A 21,652-nucleotide genomic window follows, 5' to 3' on the forward strand; every position below is an offset into this window, starting at 1 on the left:
AATACTGTAACAAAGGCCAACCCAGTTAAATTTCCAACACAACACGTCGTTAAAATATGACAAAAATTCACATAGACAAAAGATATTGATAGTTGATAATCATAGAAGAGCAACTGAGCAAGAGCATGCCTGGATTGCCACTTTGCCTAGAATTGTTAAATTTACACCAAATTGTAATGTCCATTATAGCTACATGCAGTTGTGCTTGGATTTGGGGACACTGAGAACACAAAACAATTATGTCTAGATAGTGTTTGCTAATATGAAAGGTGGCCACTTCGTTCAATTCGAGATCATGTAGAGTGAACTGTGGATCTGAACATGAATCGGTTGCCAAAATCCATATCTTGAAATCCACTTGAAACCTCACGTTGTTTAAACAAATTGATTACATGTTTCTTCCTAGAACTTGGATCATTGTAGCGTTTGAGCAACCAAACACAACTTTCCAATTCGATTTTGCCACTGATCTTTGAAATTTACAAGGCATAAAGAACCTTCACAAAGATTCAATTGTAAATAAAAATGAATTTGACTCCATCCAACACCAGACATCTTTATCCCCATAAATACCTCCTAGTCGAATCTGAAAGCCACTATCTTCAACGATTTATAGTCATGCCTTGGTTGAGAAGCCAGTTAGTCCTTTAATACTAAGTATCGAGCCCAATTGAGAGTTTAAACACATAAAACCCATAGATGTCATTTTCCATGGCCATAACTCAGGACTTTTGCTTATGCACAGATTCTAGAATAAATAACATTCGATTGTTGCGAGTCGAATGATGTTCTCGATGTTATTTGTTGTAGAATCCGTGCACAGTCAAAAATCGTGAGGTGTGGCCCATGGAAAAGATCTATGGGTTTTATGTGTTTTATGTCTTTTCACTCTTAATTGGGCACAATACTTAGCCCCGCCATTATAAAATTTTACTAGCTCCCTCTGTTAGTCCCTGTAATTATCACCTTCAGAGATCTAAGTTAAAATTGTGTTTCATATTTTCACTCAAGAACGAATCTTGTAGAAGAATCGAATTTACTTAGACACGTATCACTGGACTAGCTATATACTGCAATGGATGTTTCCACTGGCTTCATCAACTAAGGGAGATAAAGATGCCTTGTATTGGACGGAGTCAAATTCATTTCCATATACATATGAGTGTTCATGAAGTTTCTTTATGCCTTTGTCAATTTTGGAGATGAGTGGAAAAATCGAATGGAAAAGTTGTGTTTGGTTGCTCAGACGATCCAAGTTCTTGGAAGAAACATTTTATCGACATGTTTGAAGAACAACGTGGTAAACTAGTCATCTCCAAGTTTTATAACTGAATATATGGATTTTGGCTAAGGGATTCTTGTCTCTTAGATGACATAGAGTATGTATTTTTATTTTTTATTTTTTTATGGTTTCTAGTATTTATGTGGTTCAATGTACATTTTATTTTATTGTAGTTAAAATTTCTTGTGCAATTCTTTTTTTTTCAATGCTTCAAAACCATATAATGGGTTATTGAAAAGTGATACTACTCTTTCCTTTTATGGATAATGAGCAGTTTTTCGGTCTTTGATAATGAGCAGTTTTCGGTCTTTCTGTTATAGGCCTAGGATCTCGTTATTGTAAGGGACTGATTTTCTGGTTAGTTTAAGGGCTGGTTTAGAAGAACCCTTTGCTCTCTTGAAGTTAAGTTCTCGTTACTCTGACCCTTCAATCTCTTGAAGTTAAGGGCTCGTTTAGATAGAACCCTCCGATCTCTTTAGACCAATTTTCCGGAAATACTTGCTTCCTTTTACCTTCATATAATTTATAATAAAAAGTACATAAGGGCCTATAACTGGGGGTGGTAATTTCTTACAAGACAACAATTTACAGATACAACCCGATTAATGCACATGATATCATTTTTCTTGCATTTAGTTAATATATAATCATATGTAATATATATATACATATATAAATATATATCACAAGATAACCCAAATTATCACTTGTAACTGCCTTCCAGAATAGTTATTAAGTGGCCAGGCATTGTTACTGTTGTCAATGATTATTATCAACTAAGGGCACATTAATTTTATTATTGGCTGCTGCACACAACATTACTCCGTGGCTGAAAAATGAGCTTGTTCGTTTATTTTAATTTGACCTAATTTCTGTCAACAACTCTTCTATACTGCTCTAATTCAATTTGAATAGTTCTTTTGCTTTCTTTTCAATGGGATTGTATGAAGACACAGTAGTTTTCACCTAGTCAGTGACTGACCAAGTGAATTTGCTCGGTCACCATTAGATCTAGGAGGTGTGAATCTAAACCTTACGATGATTTTAATCTTCACCATAGGATTTTAATAAGCTTAAATCTAATGGTGATTGACCAAATTCACTTGGTCAGTCATTGACCTGGTGAAAACCAGCGAGACACAGTATATTTGATAGTTAAATATACTACTGTGTGGATTTATGTTGATTTTTTTTTTAAAAATCAATATTGATTAGTGATTTTGCTTTCATCTGCTATTCATATTAGTAATTTGTCCAACTCTCTTATCCTTCTTTCAGGATTCCTTTATATCTCTTTATATTTATCATGTGTTTATTTTATTTCATTCTCTCTCACTAAACTTTTCCTTCTCCTTATGGATTTTTTTGCCAATGTGGTAGGCCAATTCCCCCTTCACAAGCAGTAATGGCTGTAAGTAATACATATGGACGTGTGAGGAAACCAATTGGATTCAATCTCATAGCCTCATTCTCTGGAATTCTAGGATTAGGGGTTGAAGGCCATACGGATTCTAGTAGTGATTGTTCTCTATGGTTGCCTATTGCACCAGCTGGTTACACAGCAATGGGTTGTGTTGCACATATAGGAAGCCAACTACCACCAAATCACATTGTTTATTGCCTACGGTCCGACCTTGTAGCATCCACAACATATTCAGAATGCATATTCAGTGTGGCACCAAATCTATCATCTACTTCTGGGTTAAGTATTTGGCGTGTGGACAATGTTATTGCTTCTTTTTATGCCCATTCCTCAACTGAATATCCTCCCAGAGTCAGTAGTTGCAACCTGAGTCGCATTCTTCTTTGGAACTCTATCCGGCACCCTAAAGAAGCTGCATCAGATTTTACTGCTGACCAAGGAAATAGCAGTCAGAAAACAGGCACAGAGGATGGAAATTCATCTGGATGGGATGTCATCCGATCAATTGCAAAAGCATCTAATTTTTACATATCAACTCCCAATTTTGAGAGGATATGGTGGGACAAAGGCAGTGATGTAAGGCGACCAGTTTCAATATGGCGACCTATTGCACGTGCTGGTTATGCTATACTAGGAGATTGCATTACTGAAGGGTTAGACAATTCAAATGTGCATCTGTTTAATCTTCTGATGCTTTTTGACTTTGATAAAGAATCTTTATATTCTAATTTTTCTATGATCTATATGTGGGATTACTGATTCTTTTGCAGCTTGGAACCACCTGCTTTGGGCCTAATATTTGCAGTAGATAATCCTGAAATCGCTTTGAGGCCTGTGCAGTTTACTAAAGTTGCACATATTGTGGGGAAAGGTGTAGATGAAGTTTTCTTTTGGTATCCAATTTCTCCTCCAGGATACGCTTCACTAGGCTGTGTTGTCACTAGAATAGATGAAGCACCTAGACTAGCTTCATTCTGCTGCCCAAGAATGGATCTTGTTAACCAAGCAAGTGTACTTGAAGTGCCAATTTCAAGATCTTCAAGCTCAAAGGCCTCTCAGAGTTGGAGTATTTGGAAAGTTGAAAATCAGGTTGAGATTAGTATTTTGCTGCAATGATTTTATATAATTTTTCATCACTATAGGTGTTGCTTCCGATTAGTATTATTATGATAGTTTCTGCTGAATGTTTGTCTTAGTATAATTGAGGGTTCAGCATCTATGTAATTCTGTCTTGTGGTTCTGAACTTACTAAACTTTTCTGGAAGTTAGTTTTTTTAATTTATCCTATGTTTCTGCAGGCCTGTACTTTTCTCGCCCGTTCTGATCTTAAAAAGCCTTCAAGTAGGTTAGCATTTGCAATTGGTGATACTGTGAAGCCAAAGTCACGGGAAAATATAACTGTTGATCTGAAGCTAAGATACTTCTCCTTGACCATTTTAGACAGTTTATGTGGAATGGTATATGGACTTTGGAACAGCTTTAGTTGAAGATGTTTTAGTTATTTTTAATTTTTTGCATTATTATTCTGTTCTTATGGTAACTTCTTTCAGATGACACCTCTATTTGATACTACAATAAGCAATATAAAGCTTGCCACACATGGTCGAATAGAGGCAATGAATGCTGTACTCATTTCCTCCATTGCTGCATCAACATTTAATACGCAACTAGAAGCATGGGAACCACTTGTGGAACCGTTTGATGGAATATTCAAGTACTATGATTGGTTTTTCCATTTTTGGAGCACCTTTTTTCTGTATGCATTTTACCTTAAGCAAATCTGATTCTTGATCTTGTTTGATTTGTGCTTTTCAAGGTTGGAAACATATGATACTAATATACATTCCCCATCAAGACTTGCTAAGAAAATTCGTATTGCTGCAACCAGTATTGTGAACATAAACTTCAGTGCAGCCAACCTTGAAATTTTTGTGGGGACAATTCTTTCTTGGAGAAAGCAGCTAGAACTTGATTATAAAGCGATAAAGCTAAATGAGGTGCATTATTTTTATATCTTATATATGTTTATTATAATCCTGTGCATACATCTGAATGTTTCATAAATTTGTTACAAATGCAGGAGAATTGTAGTCACCATAGACATGAAGAGGATCCAACTTTTTCTGCATTGGATGAGGACGATTTTCAGACTGTAATGGTAGAGAATGAACTTGGATCTGATATATATCTGAAAAAGGTTGAAGGTGATGGGAATGTAGTTGACCAATTACATCATGGTGGATCTGCTTCTATATGGATTCCACCACCAAGATTTTCAGACAGGTTGAAAGTAGCAGATGAATCTAGGGAAGCACGTTCTTATGTTGTTCTCCAGATTGTTGAAGCTAAGGTTGTAACTTTTACTAAATGTTTTAGATCGTCATGCTAGAAGTCAATATTTTCAGTAACTGGAATAAAGGTGAATTTTGGCATTCTACAGGGTTTACCTGTTGTCGATGATGGTAATAGCCATAATTTCTTTTGTGCTCTACGCCTTGTTGTTGATAGTCAGGGTACAGAGCAGCAAAAGCATTTTCCTCAGAGTGCACGGACAAAATGTGTGAAGCCAGTGCTTTCAAACTCAGAACTCAATGTTGGCATGGCAAAGTGGAATGAACTTTTCATATTTGAAATTCCTCGCACGGTACTTTTTACTGTTGCAGCGTTTTCTGGTTTATGCCTACCAAATAACAAAAAATTTGGGATAAGATATGGCTTTTTTTTTTATGCCTGTTTTGCGTCTAATTTGCATTTTGATGACTGCATACCCTGCCCTCTCCCCCCATGAAATATTATGCTGGGATTCCAATGTCATTTAGCTTGAGATGCCATCTTTTCATTATGAAACTGCTATAAGTATCCATTGCAATCTTATTTAGTTGGTCCCCAAGAATTGATGATGCAAGAATTCTGTTGCAATAACAAATCATGTAGTCTTGCTACTTTTCGGTTTTTGTTGTTATTATTTTTATTTTTTTATATATCTCTTTATTTGACCTGCTTAGGCTTGAGTTTAACTAGCCTTTGTTGGATGGGAGACACTTTTATTGGTATTCCATAAGAATCTGCAAATTCTTGTAGCTTTTAATCATCAAGTGGTTGAACAGATCATCATAGTATTTCGTACTGTGCTGATTTTTTAGTGCGATCGCAGAGAGATATCTTGTGCAACTAAAAATATGAAAAATAGATTAATGATTTCCAATTTGTTGGATAAAAAAAATGAATGGATACAGAAATTTTGGTATTTTTTAGCAAACTTGCTGATTGAAAACAAAAATTTCCACCATGTTATGTGCACTAGTTCTGCAAAAGAAATTGACGGTATTAATGTGTGTTACATTATGTATATAGCTATTACATACTATATAGAAAGAATCATAGGAGCAATTATTAGAGAGATTGATGTTCTTTCCTTAGTTAGAACTTCACACCTTCGTAAATAGGCAACCCTTTCTATTGAATATAATGTACAATTCATTTTTCTCATTCTGATTTCAGAATATGGAACTTAAGTTATATACTCTTCTAAATCACTACATTGTTTTTTATTTCAAAAAGGGAACAAAACCTTCACTTTTAATGAGCAATTATACATGTTTGTACAGTTTGCTATTCTTCATGTTTTGTGGGGGTTTTGCAAATATTGATGATGTTTTCCCCCTTGCATTTTGAGGGTGTTTTAAAATTTCTTCTAATTAGTGTCTTTCTTATTTGTCTTTATTGGTATAAAATTTCCAATATTAACTTCCATTATCATTTCACCATACCTGTCTTCAAATTATGTTCTGCATTTTATCAACGTTGAATTTGAGATGGGTTGATATTTAGATTTCCTTTTCAGTTTTTTCATGAATTAATGGCATTGCTTTGGTGAAATATTTTTTATTTCGCAGGGGCAGGCTAAGTTAGAACTGGAGGTCACAAATCTTGCAGCAAAAGCTGGAAAGGGTATGCATATTAATGGTTCAACCTTCAAATATACATCGCATAAAGTTGCAATGAAGTCAATAAATCTGTGGTTCTGTTTTTAGGTGCCATCCACCGCTGCAGTGTGAATCCATATTTTTTAATAGGGTAAAGTTCAAATAAAACCCCTGTGGTTTCACTAATAGGATAAAGGACTGTGGTTTACTTTTTGTCAAAGCAAGGATTGAGGTTTCAAACTTGGATTAATGCTTCTAAAACCATCTTTAACGACCTGAAAATGAAAATTTTCAAGAATTAAAGTTGTTCAATATCATATTTTCTATGGAACTACATTTTCGATTTTTCGAAAATCATCTTTTTTGGAACTCTCTCTCTAAACATTAACTTTCTCTCTCTTTACCAAACATCATCTAAACAATCTCAAAATAAAAAAGTTGAAGAATTAAAGCTGCTTAGAATATTAGTAGTTCTTAAAATATGTCATTTTTGAAGTCGTCAAATGTGATTTTAATAGTATCAATCGAAAAAATCCTTATTTTGTTAAAGTTGAAAACCTCAATCCTCGTTTTGACAAAAAGTAAACCACAGTCCTTTATCTGAAAATTAGTGAAACCACATGGGTTTTATTTGAACTTTACCCTTTTTAATATTTAATGCCTCTGATAACTGTATTACATGATATGGGAGATGACTGGAAGGACCAACTTTGATGGTCTTACTTTGTTTTTTCTTTTCTTTCATGCGTGGTTTTTATATGATTAGTAATCAATATAGCTAAGCTTATGTAGCCAAACTGGACTCAGGAGGATTTTATGTACCCTGAATTGGATACAGGTGAAGTTGTTGGTTCACTGTCGTTGCCTGTTGGACATGGGACAGTTATGCTGAAGAAAGTGGCCTCATCAAGGATGCTACATCAACACAATAATGGCCCGAATATTGTTTCATATACTCTGAGAAGAAGGGTGAGTTATGTTTATTAATACATTCATACATGGGGCAGCTACTTGTACACTTTTGTGTCCATGGTGATGGAGTTTCTGCCTACAATTTATAGTGTTTCTGGTAGTGAATTGGTTTGCTGCTGATATTATTTACTCTTGCAGGCTCAGCAAGAAAATGTTGAAGAATTACATGATGATGGATGCCTTTTAGTTTCTACTACTTACTTTGAGAAGAATACTGTACCAAATTTTTATGGAGATAAAGAAAATAAGTATTCTCATCATAGAGACGTAGGTTTCTGGATTCGATTTGGCCCAGATGGTGCATGGGAGGGTATCCGTTCATTGCTTCCACTTTCTGTTGTTCCCAAATTGTTCGAGAGTGATTATGTTGCCATGGAAGTTGTCATGAAAAATGGCAAGAAGCATGTGATTTTTAGGGGTCTTGCAACAATAGTTAATGATTCAGATGTTAGGTTGGAAATTTCCGTCTGTCATACACCTTCAGTTTCCTCTTCAGGGTCGAGCAACATTAACACTGTAATAGATGAAATCTTTGAAAATCAAGCTTATCATCCTGTCTCTGGTTGGGGTAACAAGTTGCCTGGCTCCAGAAGTTTTTCAGGGCAATGGAGCAACAGGGACTTCTCAAATTCATCAAAAGTTAGTATTTTTGGGAAAGTACTTCCTTTTCTCCATATTCTAGTTATCTTAAAATTATATTATGTGGTACTGACTTGTGTTGTTGAAGGATTTTTTTGAACCTTCCCTTCCTCCTGGATGGCAATGGACTTCTGCATGGATTGTAGATAAATCATCCCCTGTTGATGGAGATGGCTGGACGTATGGACCTGATTTGCAAAGTTTGAAGTGGCCTCCAACAAAATCTAGCACGAAATCTGCTCGTGACATTGTGCGTAGAAGGCGATGGATTCGTATGAGGCAACAGTCAACTGGGCAAGGATTAAATAGCAAGAATAGCAATTTGATTTCTGTAAATCCTGGATCATCAGCTGTTTTACCATGGAAAAGCACATCGAAGTATTCTGACAATTGCTTACAGGTTCGCCCATGTGGTGACCTTTGTCAGCCTGAATATTCGTGGGGCCAACCAGTTGCTTTTGGTTCAGGCTATACACTTGAAAAGGAGCAGCCTTTTATTGATCAAGGTTTGCTCACAAGACAGGGTACTTTCAAGCAGGGAAGTAAAACACCCAGTGCTTTTAAGTTGAACCAGCTTGAGAAGAAGGATGCTCTTTTTCATTGTTCTCCCAGTACTGCTAGTAAACAATTTTGGCTCAGCATAGGTGCTGATGCCTCTATTCTTCACACTGAACTGAATGATCCTGTTTATGATTGGAGAATATCTATCAACTCGCCATTGAAGTTGGAAAATCAACTTCCTTGCCCAGTTGAATTCACAGTCTGGGAAAAAACAGACAATGAGGGTTGTGTAGAGAGAGATGTTGGTATAATCTCTTCACGTGAGGGGGCACATATATATTCAGTAGATGTCCGTAAACCCATCTATCTTACATTGTTTGTTCAAGGTGGTTGGATTTTGGAAAAGGTAATACTTGTTGTAAGAAACTGTGCACTCTTTACAAAAGTCTTTTTAAGCAAAGGGTTCATTTTTATACAAGTATCTCTTTCTTCTGAAATTAATTTTGTGCAATGTTGATTTTTAATAAGCATTATTTTAATATCAGGACCCTGCTCTTGTGCTGGATCTTACTTCCTGTGACCATGTCTCATCATTTTGGATAGTCCACCAGCAAAGCAAAAGGTTGGTAGGCATTCAGAATACTCGTTGCAATAGCATAAAAGCCATGCTAGTATGTTTTGAAAGATTTAATTGCAGTACTGAAAATATTTCTTTTAAAATATCTAACACATGCATATTAACTTATGTCTTTGGTATTTTCTATAATGAGAAGAAAATATGTGTGTAGCAATCCCGATATATTTGGTCAAAGGCTTCACTTTAATTTAGGGTATTGCTTTCTCTTTCTGTTGCAATGGATTTGTCTTTCTAAGAGTGGATTGATAAAAATTTAAATACTTTCTATTTAATCATTTCTTTTGTATTTATATTCAACAAAGAGAATATCTGGTTAACAATCTACCATGACCCTTTTGACAGTTAAATCTGCACTTAATAAAATAATTTGTGAACTTATGAATTGAATCACTGCATTATTAAACAAGATCTAACTCATCATATAATTCAACATAGAAATCAGATGATTCTTTTAGGTTCTCCTAGTTTCAGTCCTTAGCTAGTTTATATTATTTTTACATATTGCTGCCCTGTTTCAAAAAGTTAAAAATTAGGGGACTTGTATTCCTGGAATACATTTGCACAATATTTTTATTACATGAGTACAAATGCTTGGATGACAGTAAATTGATGTAACTTGTCATCAGAAATTTTAGAATATACATATACATTTTGCGCACCTCTAGTATGTACTGACCACATTCTTTGTACTTGCAGGAGGGTGCGGGTGAGCATTGATAGAGACATGGGAGGATCTGTGGCTGCACCTAAAACAATTAGGTTTTTTGTTCCATATTGGATTGTAAATGACTCATCTCTACCATTGGCATATAGAATGGTAGAAATTGAGCTAGTGGATAGTCCAGATACTGATTCAGTATTTCTCTCTAGAGCAGTCAAGTCTGCAAAATCAGCCTTGAAAACTCCCACAAACTCAATGGAAACGAGGAATACTGTTTCAAAGCGAAATATTCAAGTGATTGAATTAATTGAGGATTCTAGCCCTCTGCCTAGCATGCTTTCTCCACAAGACTCGGCTAGACGGAGCGGGATTACGTCTCTTCCATCACAGAAAGATGCATATATGTCTCCTCGAGTTGGACTTGCTGTTGCTATTCATAATTCTGATGTCTACAGTCCTGGGATTGCTCTACTTGATCTGGAAAAGAAGGTGATTTGGATGGACATATAACTTCGTGGGCAAGACTTCATTTTTTGTTCAATGGCCTGATTTTTTTTTTTTTTTCTTTTGTTTTATCTTTTTATGTGGTTGTATTTTAACAATCTTTTCAGGAAAGGGTTGATGTCAAGGCATTTAGTTCTGATGGATCTTACTACAATATTTCATCTATCCTCAAGACCTCAGAAAGGACAAAGGTTTTGCTCATTATTCTGGCGTATGCCTTTTGGTTTTGCTTCTTTCATCTTACCAGTGAATAATAAGTGACTGCATGATGCAAGGTTTCTTGTATCCTTCAATGTCTTAGAAGTGGAATTGAGCGATCCTCATAACTTTTTAACACTTCCTTATTTTTGAGGATTAGATTAATATGGAATCGATCATTGGCCTTATTTTTCTTTTGTTTAGAGATGTATGACACTGAAGATTATATTGGAATTTGTGACTATTTTGTTTCTAAGTAGTCAAACAATGATCTCCAAGCTGCATCATCTGTGGTAATTAAGGTCAGGGACCTATTTCTGAAAAGGTTTACAGAGAGACCAGGGTTTCCAATGTTGTTTTTGTAATTGCATGTCCACATCTGAAAGTTGACGTATCTTGTAGTAGTGACAGAATAGTGGCAAACTTTAAGAGTTCATCAGTCTGGAATCTGTTTCCTGTAGGACTAAAATCTGTTAAGGCGCCTCCTCTTAGCTGTGTTGCTTTGCCACCGACATTATGATAATAAGATGATTATTTACTGTTTTAATTTTAATACCTGAGAAGATCATGGAGGCAAAAAGAACTAAGGAATATGCATTTATTTTAGACTAAAAAAATCTGTGGTAATTTGCTAATTTTGTGGAATGGATGATATTCAGGTTGTTCATTTCCAGCCACACACTCAGTTTACCAATAGAGTTGGTTTCAGTATCTGTCTACGGCAGTGTGACACTCAGTTGTTCGAATGGTTTCATCCCACTGATCCTCCAAAATCATTCAGATGGCAGTCATCTACCAAACTTGAGCTACTGAAGGTTTGTCCATTTTAATGTTTTCTTATTATTGATCGTATGCATATTTTTTTTACCTTTTGACTTTCTCCTTTCAGTTGCGGGTGGATGGATACAATTGGAGCACACCATTTAGTGTTCGCAATGAAGGTATGATGCGCGTTTCTCTGAAGAACGAAACTGGTGGTGATGAAATGCAGCTGAGAGTACAAGTTAGAAGTGGTGCGAAAAGCTCACGCTTTGAAGTTATTTTCCGTCCAAACTCTTCCTCCAGTCCTTACAGGTCCAAAATATATTCTATACCACCGAATTTCTCTTAATCAAACCCCTAGTGATTCTGTTACGGTCAAAGAACCAATTGAACTAAAAGCTTAAGTTGATAGTTTAGGCCCAAGAATAGTTTTTATTATTATTTCTGACAGTCATTTAAGATTTTAGAACCTTCCACAGCTTTATGTATATTCTTTTGTGCGTGTGAACTGCATGGGATATCCTAATGTGTCTATTACCATTTTAATTTTCTGTTTCTATAATCATTTTATACAAATGAAGATTTTCCCTGTTATTAACAAATAGACTTTCAAAAAATTTCATTATTCAAGAATTCTTGCTGTGCTTTATTTTTTAGGTGGTAGTAATGACCAAGTTTATGTCACAGGATTGAAAATCGTTCATTGATTTTACCTATTCGCTATCAACAAGTAGATGGTTTCAGTGATTCATGGAAGCTGCTTCTTCCTAATGCTGCTGCTTCATTCTTGTGGGAAGATCTTGGTAGACGGCACTTGTTAGAATTATTTGTAGATGGAACTGACTCATCAAGGTCATTGATTTACAATATCGATGATATTTCTGATAACCTACCCATTCATATGGGTGGTGGACCTGCTAGAGCTTTGCGTGTTACTGTTGTGAAAGAAGACAAAATAAATATTGTGAAGATCAGTGATTGGATGCCAGAAAACGAATCTGCGGAAAGAACAAATGCTGGTGTCCCGTTGCAGTTGTCTCAGCTTAGTGGCGGTGCCTCTGAACAACAGCAATTATCATCGACTACAAATTCTGAATTCCATGTTATTCTTGAGCTTGCAGAGCTTGGAATATCTGTTATTGACCACACACCAGAAGAAATTTTGTATTTCTCAGTGCAGAATCTTCTTCTAGCATATTCTACAGGCTTGGGTTCTGGGTTGAGTAGGTAGGATGTTCTTTTGAATTTTTTTCCCTTCAACTTCTCAAGTATAGAACTGTTACATTATCTGATCACAAATGCTACCTTCACTGCCATGAAACACCTAAAACTCTCTCTCTCTCTCTCTTAGATTATGAGAGATTGGAATTGCAATTCCATTAAAGATAGGAGGTTCTTACCTTGATTCTCCTTTGATTGTGCAGAATCCCATCTTAAATGTTTTTTTTTTCTTCACTGGTCTAAAAACTCAAGTCTCTTCTCTCTATTTCTGTCTATTCATGTGTACACAAATTTGTACATATGAAGGCATTTTTAGGTATAGTTGTATTTACTTGGTGTTTTCAAAATGTTTTAATTTTCATCAGTCTTAAATAACAAGCGCAGTGCCGGCGTCTAGAGGAATTTTAAGCTGATCTCTCAACTGTTCTTCTCAATTGAAGTCTTAATGGCATTTGAACCTTTTAAACTTGGTTTTTCTTTTTTATTCTTTTTCCTTTATTTTTCCCTATGTGTGAAGCGCACTTTTATAAATTGGAAAGTTGAAATTGCAACTTTGGGCGACTCTGTTGCATCAAGTGGCTTTGTTGCTTCGGCTGGATTAGTTGATTGCTGTTGATGGATCTCTGCCATTTTCCTTGATTTAATTGCTCACAGCTACTAAAATTGGTACCTTCTGCTGTTTCGAATTATAGGTTCAAATTGAGAATGCACGGAATACAACTTGATAACCAATTGCCATTAACTCCAATGCCAGTTCTCTTCAGACCACAGAAAGTTGGTGATGAGGCTGATTATATCTTGAAGTTTTCAATGACATTGCAATCTAATGGTTCTTTAGACTTGTGCGTATATCCATATATTGGTTTCAATGTGAGTTTCTTTCCCTTTAATCTTTTTACTTTATGGTTGTCTTTTTCTTTTTTTTTCCTTTTGATTTTGGGTGTTTATCAGGGCCCCGACAGTGCTGCTTTTTTAATCAACATTCATGAGCCTATTATATGGCGTCTTCATGAGATGGTCCAGCAGATTAATCTGAGTAGATTATCTGATACTCAAACTACAGCTGTTTCAGTTGATCCAATCATTCAAATCGGGTATGCAACAACTTATCTCCAAAATTGTTGCGTTTTCCCTCTCTATTTGGTCACTTAATAATAGATATAATATTCTTGGAACCAGTGTTCTGAGCATCTCAGAAGTCCGATTCAAAGTGTCAATGGCTATGTCGCCTGGTCAACGGCCTAGAGGAGTCCTTGGTTTCTGGTCATCCTTGATGACTGCTTTAGGAAACACTGAAAACATGCCAGTAAGTTTTGGATTCGTCTCTCCTTGCAAGTTTGATTTCCTTTTTAGGTTTTTCATCTTGAAGTTAACTGATGGAGCCCATTTAAGTATTGTTTTATTAGTTGGAAACAGGATCGGAATGCTGAAAGCTACAGGCAATTATAAATTAATTTGTCCAGATGTTTTAATACACATCATGTTTCTTGGAAGCCCTTGTTAAGTTCAATACTATTATCGACTTGGTGTTGGGTGTTGGTCTAGTTTTCGGGGTTCATTTGAAATATAAACTTTGGTCTATATGTTGAGTCTGCCATTCTTTTCCAAATTATTGTCGTTGCTCAGTCAAATTTCCCACTTGAATTTTCTAATTGAAGCCAATTGACTGATATTCTAGAGTTTTTCCTATGGTCCCAATTCGAAGATATTGATAATTTTGCATAGACTGATTTGCCTTTGTTAGGTTTTCTCCAAAAGGCTGAACTCATTGTTTTTGGTATATGTTAATTAGGTGAGGGTAAACCAAAGGTTTCATGAGAACATTTGTATGAGGCAGAGTGCTATGATCAGCATTGCTTATACGAATGTTAAAAAGGACCTTCTTGGCCAACCTCTTCAACTTCTCTCCGGGGTTGATATATTGGGTAATGCAAGCAGTGCGCTTGGACATATGAGTAAAGGCGTAGCAGCCTTATCAATGGACAAAAAATTCATCCAAGGTCGACAAAGACAGGTTTGTTATAAAATCATGATCTCTCATTTTTGGATTGCAGAATTAGGGATCACATGTATAGGCATCAATCATTACCGGAGCATAGTATTCTGATTATATTAGCCACTTGAGATGAACTTAACTGAAAAACGAAAAACAATGATGAAATTCTGAACGAGACAAGGTTTCCTGATAAACCTTCTATTAAAACCACACATTTTTTCCTGTTTGGAGGCTAGGTTGATGGATTAAAGTTGTATATTAAGATTTACTTTTAATAATCAAATATATGCTTTCAAGGAACAGGAAAATGTTCCTTCTCCTCTTTAAGAAAACCTGACTTGGACACTTTTCTGTTGATCTTCATATAAATGAACATTTCATATATGCTGGTTTCGGTCCCTTGCGTGTTATTTACTTTTCTCCTATCAGGATAATAAAGGCGTGGAGGACCTAGGTGATGTTATCAGAGAGGGAGGTGGAGCTTTAGCAAAGGGCTTATTTAGAGGAGTCACTGGAATTTTAACAAAGCCTCTTGAAGGAGCAAAATCCTCTGGTGTTGAAGGTTTTGTTCAGGGTGTTGGAAAAGGAATAATAGGTGCAGCTGCCCAACCTGTTAGTGGGGTTTTGGATCTTTTGTCTAAAACTACAGAAGGTGCCAATGCTATGAGAATGAAAATACAATCTGCAATAACTTCTGAGGAGCAACTTCTTCGCCGGAGACTGCCTCGTGTAATTAGCGGTGACAATTTGCTTCGACCTTACAGTGACTACAAATCCCAAGGACAGGTACTTCTTCATCTGCATGTACATTTTCCTCATATTTTTTCACTTTCTTTTATCTTAATTTGTTACATTACTCGTCTATGCTTCCTCATAGTAGGAGTAGTTGCATTTAAATACACCACTGAGAACTATAGTTTTGCTTAGCTATTGTCAATGAACCAATTGAACTAAAAACTTAAGCAATAACATCTTTTAAATTAGGCTTAATGCTTCTCCAACCCCCTTAACTTGTACAAATTGGTCATTTTACCCCTCCAACTCATCGAATGTCCTATTTACCCCCCTTAACTCCATAAAAATGGTATTTCTCAACCCCTTAACTTGTCCAAATTTGTCATTTTACCCATTCTCAACTCATCGAATATCCTATTTACCCCATTAACTCCATAAAAGTGGTATTTCTCACCACTTATGATCATATTTACCCTCTTAACTCCATAAAAATGGTATTTCTTATCCCTTTATAGTAGTAAAAAAAGTTGAAAAGAGAAAGAACGAATAAAAAATACAAATAACAAGAACATTAATATAAACAAGTTAAATACATTATATGTAGGGATAATGTACCAAAATAAGCCTATGATTTTTGGGGAAGTATCAATTTAGGTTCCACTTACAAAATAGCATAAATATAGGTTTAACGTTTAAAAAAAGTTATCAATTTAGGTTTCGATAACGAATTGTAAGGGGTGAAAAATACCACTTTTATGGAGTTAAGGGGGGTAAATAGGACATTCGATGAGTTGAGGGGGTAAAATGACCAATTTGGACAAGTTAAGGGGGCTGGGGAGGCATTAGGCCTTTAAATTAATATCTGACACACCCCCGCACGCGAATACCCCTTGGGCTTGAGGCATGTACAGCAGAGGCCCATCTTTCAAACACTTGGTCTAAGACGCTCTATGCTCATGTCATGAGGTACTGCAGAAGAGAAAACTGCAACATGTCAATAAACCAATTGGACTAAAAGCTTAAGTTGATAGTCAAGGCACAAGGGAGGAGGGAGTACAAAAAGCTCCCTGGCACAGGGCCCCCAAATTTAAGGGGCCCAAGTTTTTTTTATTACATAATATCTAACTAATTTTTTATTATGTCTTAAATTAGTGAATGTTAATTTATCGAGCAAATATCTAAAGTCTAACGATTTAAGAGTCTTAAGGGGCCCATTTTTTTTTAATTATTATACGATATCTAATTAAATTATTTTTATTATATTTATTATTTCAAAATCAAGTTAAAGTATTTTGGTGTTTCATTTTGTAGAAACATTATTGTTATATAAAAATAATAAATTTTTTTAATGAATAGGGACCAATTTTTTCATTTAGCACATGCCCCAAAAAATGTTCAAGACGGCTCTGAAGGCCCAACAGCATCTTTTATATTAATCTCTGACCACTATCACCACATTTTTTTGAGTTCAACATCTTATGGATGACTCATAGAAAATCATCGTTCCTTTCTTTTCCCATTATTCTTTTTGGACTTTGCTTTCTAAGTGCAGACAAGTCATATCATCAGACATGTTCATGTGGTCTTATTTGCATTTATTCTGGCTATTTTACATGATCATCACTCTGAGGCTCTGCATCTTTTGTTGTCATGAAGGTTATATTGCAGTTGGCAGAATCCGGTTCATTTTTTGGTCAGGTTGATCTTTTTAAAGTGCGTGGGAAATTTGCCTTATCCGATGCTTATGAAGATCACTTTATGCTTCCTAAAGGAAAAATTGTCATGGTCACCCATCGGAGAATAATGTTGTTGCAAGTAAGTTTCCTTGATGAGAAATGAAAATACAGCTTTGTTACATGATAATTCAATGTAATAAATGTAAGCATGCTTAGGCTGCTATAAGACTGTTGTAGGATGCTGTGGGCCGACAATGTCTCCTTGATTGAAGGAGAACCCTGTAGATATGTTAATTGCTCTTAAGTAAAATGTATTCATGTAGGCTCTTAACCTACATGGTATCCCATGGATTTCTCTCTATTTCCATTGTCTGTAACAAGCTTCAAGTCCGTAGTTGTCGAGTACACTTGATGCTCAAGAGGGTTTAGTATGACTGAGAAACCTTTTTATTATTTTCAGCAACCCTCAAATATTATTGGTCAGAGGAAGTTCAGCCCAGCAAGGGATCCATGTTCAGTGCTGTGGGATGTGCTTTGGGATGACTTAATAACAATGGAATTGACTCATGGAAAGAAAGACCACCCAAAAGCTCCATATTCACGGCTGATCATTTATTTAAAGAGTAAACCATCGGATGCGAAGGAACAAGCTCGTGTAATAAAATGCAAGCGTGATACTGACCAGGCTCTTGAGGTTTTCTCTTCAATTGATCGATCATTGAACACTTTTGGACAAAACCAACCAAAGGTTAGTGTCTGATTCAATATGCAATTCTATTTTTAGTATTCTCTTATGATTTCTTTTGGTAAATTTACATTTTTTAACTTTTTTATAATTTTTCTTTAAAGGTAAATCTCACCAACGGCATTTAAGTTTGGACAATATTTCAATAAAGTCACAAGAGTTCAGCCCAGATTTTCGCAGAAAATGCTGACTAGGACGCTTCGTCGATTTAACCAGGCCACTATGTGACATCCATTTTTTATTACCTCCCAACCTTTATTTAACCTCAGTTAACCTAATTAACCTAGTAAATGGGTGCCACGCGGCAGTAAATTAATACATGTAGTGCCTATGTGGCCTAGTTGAATTGACTAAGCATCCTAGGCAGCATTTCCCGAAAATGTTCATAGTGACTTTATTGGTACAAAATGTAAAGATCAGTTTCTTTATTGATCAAAATGACCTTATTGGGACATTGTCCAAACTTAAATGATCATCGTTGGTACGATTACCCCCATATATATAGGAATCTCCAAAATACAATGTTCTAACCTAATTGTGTTCCTTGAAACTTTGAAGTGTGAATTTAACTTTTAATTTCAATGATTGAACTTGTAGCCTGCTGGTGGTCGTCATCTTATTCAGGAAATTATGAAAAATATGGTAACAAAGCCATATGCACCTGGTACTGATGGAACGTATACCGAATTGATGTCTAAAGAGGAGTGGTCTCCTCAACAACAGGTACCTGCATCAATTCCTCGCAGTTCAACTTTTGGTAGCAGCTCCAATATATGATGACGCATAAGCATTTCTGCTTGAAAATGTATAGTTGTTGAACAGGTAAAGCGTTTACGTCTCAATTCTCAAATTCTTAGTTGTTTTACTTGTGCTCATCATCTGATTTGCTTAATCAAGTAACAAATCTTGCTTCCAAACCATTTTTTCATGCCAATCGGCAACCTCTGGCATAAGAAAGAGGGAATCTTACAGACCCAAGTTTATGTTATAGATTGATGTCTTTGGCAAATAGTCCTGGTTTGACTTGTTGGGTTGTAAACGGGACAGGTGGGATCGGGGAATGGTTCCTCCGTCCCGAATGTTTCGGGGAATCCCGATCCTCGTCCCAGTATATGAATCGGGAAAAAAGTCTCTGCGCGGGGATTTTATTTTAAATATTAATTGAAAACAAAATTTATATAAAATAAAATATGAAGTAAAATTACTATTAATATTTAAAGAAAACATATATAATTTTATTAATAATTTTGGGAATTTCAACATCGGGATAAAAAGAAATTTGTTCCCGACCCATGGAGAACTTTTTGTGGATTCTGGCGGATCCCCAGCAACCCTACTGAAAAGGATAGTCTTCATTCGTCTGTTGTGAGGAAATCCAAAAGAGAGTACATGAACCAAAATAAAAGCTTAATACGTCAAGAGCCCGTAAACTTAGCCTGGAGTTTGTTTAAAGTAACATACCCCTGAACTTGTTTAGGGTGATCTATTGGCTTCTGGAACTTGCTCAAAGTGATATACATTTCAATTTTTCCAAATTATTTTTTTTTGTTTTGCCACATGTACTTAGGGGATTAATCATGTCACTTTAAACAAGCGGGTTAACGAGACATTTTGTAAGTTCAGAAGGCCAATCATCTTTTTCGGCCAAGTTTAGGGGCTCCAGATGTATTAAGCCCAAAATAAACTTGAGATGTCAACTTTGTCTAGTAAAGAAGTTACATGGTAGATGTTTATTAATTTCTAGTCCATTTCTTTCTCCTACAGACTTTAAATTTTATCTCAATAAAGTCACTATGGCGACTTCAAGAGCAAAAACACAACGAAAATATGATGTGGTTTCCATGTCAGCACTAGTCAACTTTAAAAGTGACACATGTCCGCCACCTAGCTGACACGTGTCAGTATGGCAGCCACATTTCGTTTCGACAGCGGTGAAAGTTGAGTAGTGTTGATGAGGAAGGAACATCACCTTTTCCGATATCTTTTTGCTTTGAAAGTGCCAGAGTGGCTTAATTGAGACAAAATTCAAAGTTGAATGATTTTATTATGAGAAACTGAAGTTGTGTGACCATTTTGAGACAACCATGAAAATTTAGTGAACAACGATGCGTTTAATGCTTATACAGGTACGCGTACGGTACGGCAAACGACATTTCTAAAAAAAATATGAGATACGGGTACGGCGGGGATACGACAAATTTTATATATAATTAATAATATATATATCATTACAAAAAATTTAAAAGATACGTAAATATATAAACCAAAAATCACATTCATAAAGTCATTATAAAACCACAAATAACATCTATAATATTAACTAATAAGTCATATAATCCTTATATTTTTAAAGTTTGTTAATGGGCGGTGGGTTGATATTACTTTATTTAATTTGTTATATAATCCTTATATTTTTAAAGTTTTTTTAAAAAACCCCCTCCAATTTAGCTAATTAATTATGAAAAAGTATCCCCGGCGTATCCCAGCCTATCCCCGGCATATGCCTAATTAAAATAGATAAAAAGGGATACTTCCTAGCCGTATCTCCGTCCTTGGAATATCGGATACGCGTATGCTGACCTCTTTGAAGTATCGGTGCTTCATAGATTTAATCCCTTTCTAAATAGATGGCTAAACTCGAGCATTTGTTGTTGTGTGCAGGTCTAGATTTCAAAATATTCTGTCCATGTGAATCGTGAAGCTTACTTACAAGATGTGAATGAGTATTATGTATCTGAGTTTTTTCATTATTAAATCTTGTATAGAAAATTCCTACAGTTTTGTACCAAGGAATATTCCTGTGTTGCCTCTGTACATACATATAGTAGCTACAAGTGATTGCCCCCAATTAGACTTGTCATTGGCAATTAGGAAGTATATTGGAATAGTTACCCATCTGTCTTTAATGTTATGCCTGTTACGAAAGAGATTATATTTGTCGAGAAGTGCAAAATCATCTGGGTACGATCCTCCTTGTGTATCTTGATCGATTGTATTGTTTGTTTCTGGATTCCGATAGGAAACTTTTGTTGATGTATTTTCGGATATTCTTTTATCATTTCTTCCAAGCAAATGAGAGTTTTTGTTTTCAGTTGAATTGAGAAAAGATGAGTAATGTTTTATTGATATTGTTTATATGACAAGGAAAGAACACAGATTATGAAAACAAAATCTGAGAGATGAGGTCGCGAGTTATAGCCAGGAGAGTATGATGAGAGTAGAATTAAAAAGAGTTAAATAATCTTGTTAACAGAATTAACTGATTGGCTGTCAAAGATGAATTCTGGAAGAAGGTAAAAAATGTTGATTGTTGAAGGATTGAGAGTGTAATTTTCCCCATCCCCCCTCAAGATGGAGTAGGGGAGGAATCAAGCACGCCCGTTGTTGTTAGAATCGTGTGAGTCGACTCGTATCGATTCTGTATGATTTCGAGTCATGTCTATGATATGACTTGAAATCATTACCTGAATCGAACATGAATAGGTGATGAATTGGCCGAGTCCACTGATTCTGGCGATTCATGTATGTGTTTCTATCTTTTGTTCTTTGTTTCTTTCTCAGCCCTAGCCCACAAGCACAAATTCTCGGTGAGTATAATCCCAAAGTACTCCAAAGACTAAAAAATAGTAAATAAAGGTAGTGGTAAGACCCTTGCAGAGTTCTCCAACAACATAGAGCTTAGGAAGCTCGGACCCGAGCAAAAGGTTTTTTTTCTTTCTTTCTCTTCTCTGTTTTATTTTAAAAACAAAAAGTCCTCCTGATTTCGAGTCGTAT

General features: G+C 35.7%; 1 protein-coding gene across 1 annotated transcript in view; it reads left to right on the plus strand.

Annotated features, from left to right (window-relative positions):
- Positions 1-20,925, plus strand: part of LOC136220119 (uncharacterized) — a 49,371-nt gene extending 28,446 nt beyond the window's left edge. The window contains exons 39-64 of the mRNA XM_066007819.1: positions 2,663-3,358; positions 3,476-3,794; positions 4,004-4,162; positions 4,256-4,419; positions 4,522-4,702; positions 4,786-5,055; positions 5,146-5,349; positions 6,602-6,656; positions 7,470-7,600; positions 7,742-8,242; positions 8,331-9,149; positions 9,289-9,365; positions 10,077-10,530; positions 10,653-10,736; positions 11,403-11,558; positions 11,633-11,817; positions 12,193-12,732; positions 13,419-13,596; positions 13,678-13,820; positions 13,906-14,032; positions 14,519-14,740; positions 15,152-15,508; positions 17,114-17,272; positions 17,594-17,881; positions 18,476-18,700; positions 20,540-20,925. Of these exons, the coding sequence (XP_065863891.1) occupies positions 2,663-3,358; positions 3,476-3,794; positions 4,004-4,162; positions 4,256-4,419; positions 4,522-4,702; positions 4,786-5,055; positions 5,146-5,349; positions 6,602-6,656; positions 7,470-7,600; positions 7,742-8,242; positions 8,331-9,149; positions 9,289-9,365; positions 10,077-10,530; positions 10,653-10,736; positions 11,403-11,558; positions 11,633-11,817; positions 12,193-12,732; positions 13,419-13,596; positions 13,678-13,820; positions 13,906-14,032; positions 14,519-14,740; positions 15,152-15,508; positions 17,114-17,272; positions 17,594-17,881; positions 18,476-18,655 (6,649 nt within the window). The 3' untranslated portion in view covers positions 18,656-18,700; positions 20,540-20,925. The remainder of the gene's footprint in view (positions 1-2,662; positions 3,359-3,475; positions 3,795-4,003; positions 4,163-4,255; positions 4,420-4,521; positions 4,703-4,785; positions 5,056-5,145; positions 5,350-6,601; positions 6,657-7,469; positions 7,601-7,741; positions 8,243-8,330; positions 9,150-9,288; positions 9,366-10,076; positions 10,531-10,652; positions 10,737-11,402; positions 11,559-11,632; positions 11,818-12,192; positions 12,733-13,418; positions 13,597-13,677; positions 13,821-13,905; positions 14,033-14,518; positions 14,741-15,151; positions 15,509-17,113; positions 17,273-17,593; positions 17,882-18,475; positions 18,701-20,539) is intronic.
- Positions 20,926-21,652: the final 727 nt, after the last annotated feature.

Source organism: Euphorbia lathyris, chromosome 2, assembly GCF_963576675.1.
Source record: "Euphorbia lathyris chromosome 2, ddEupLath1.1, whole genome shotgun sequence".
In the NCBI taxonomy this organism is placed as follows: domain Eukaryota; kingdom Viridiplantae; phylum Streptophyta; class Magnoliopsida; order Malpighiales; family Euphorbiaceae; genus Euphorbia; species Euphorbia lathyris.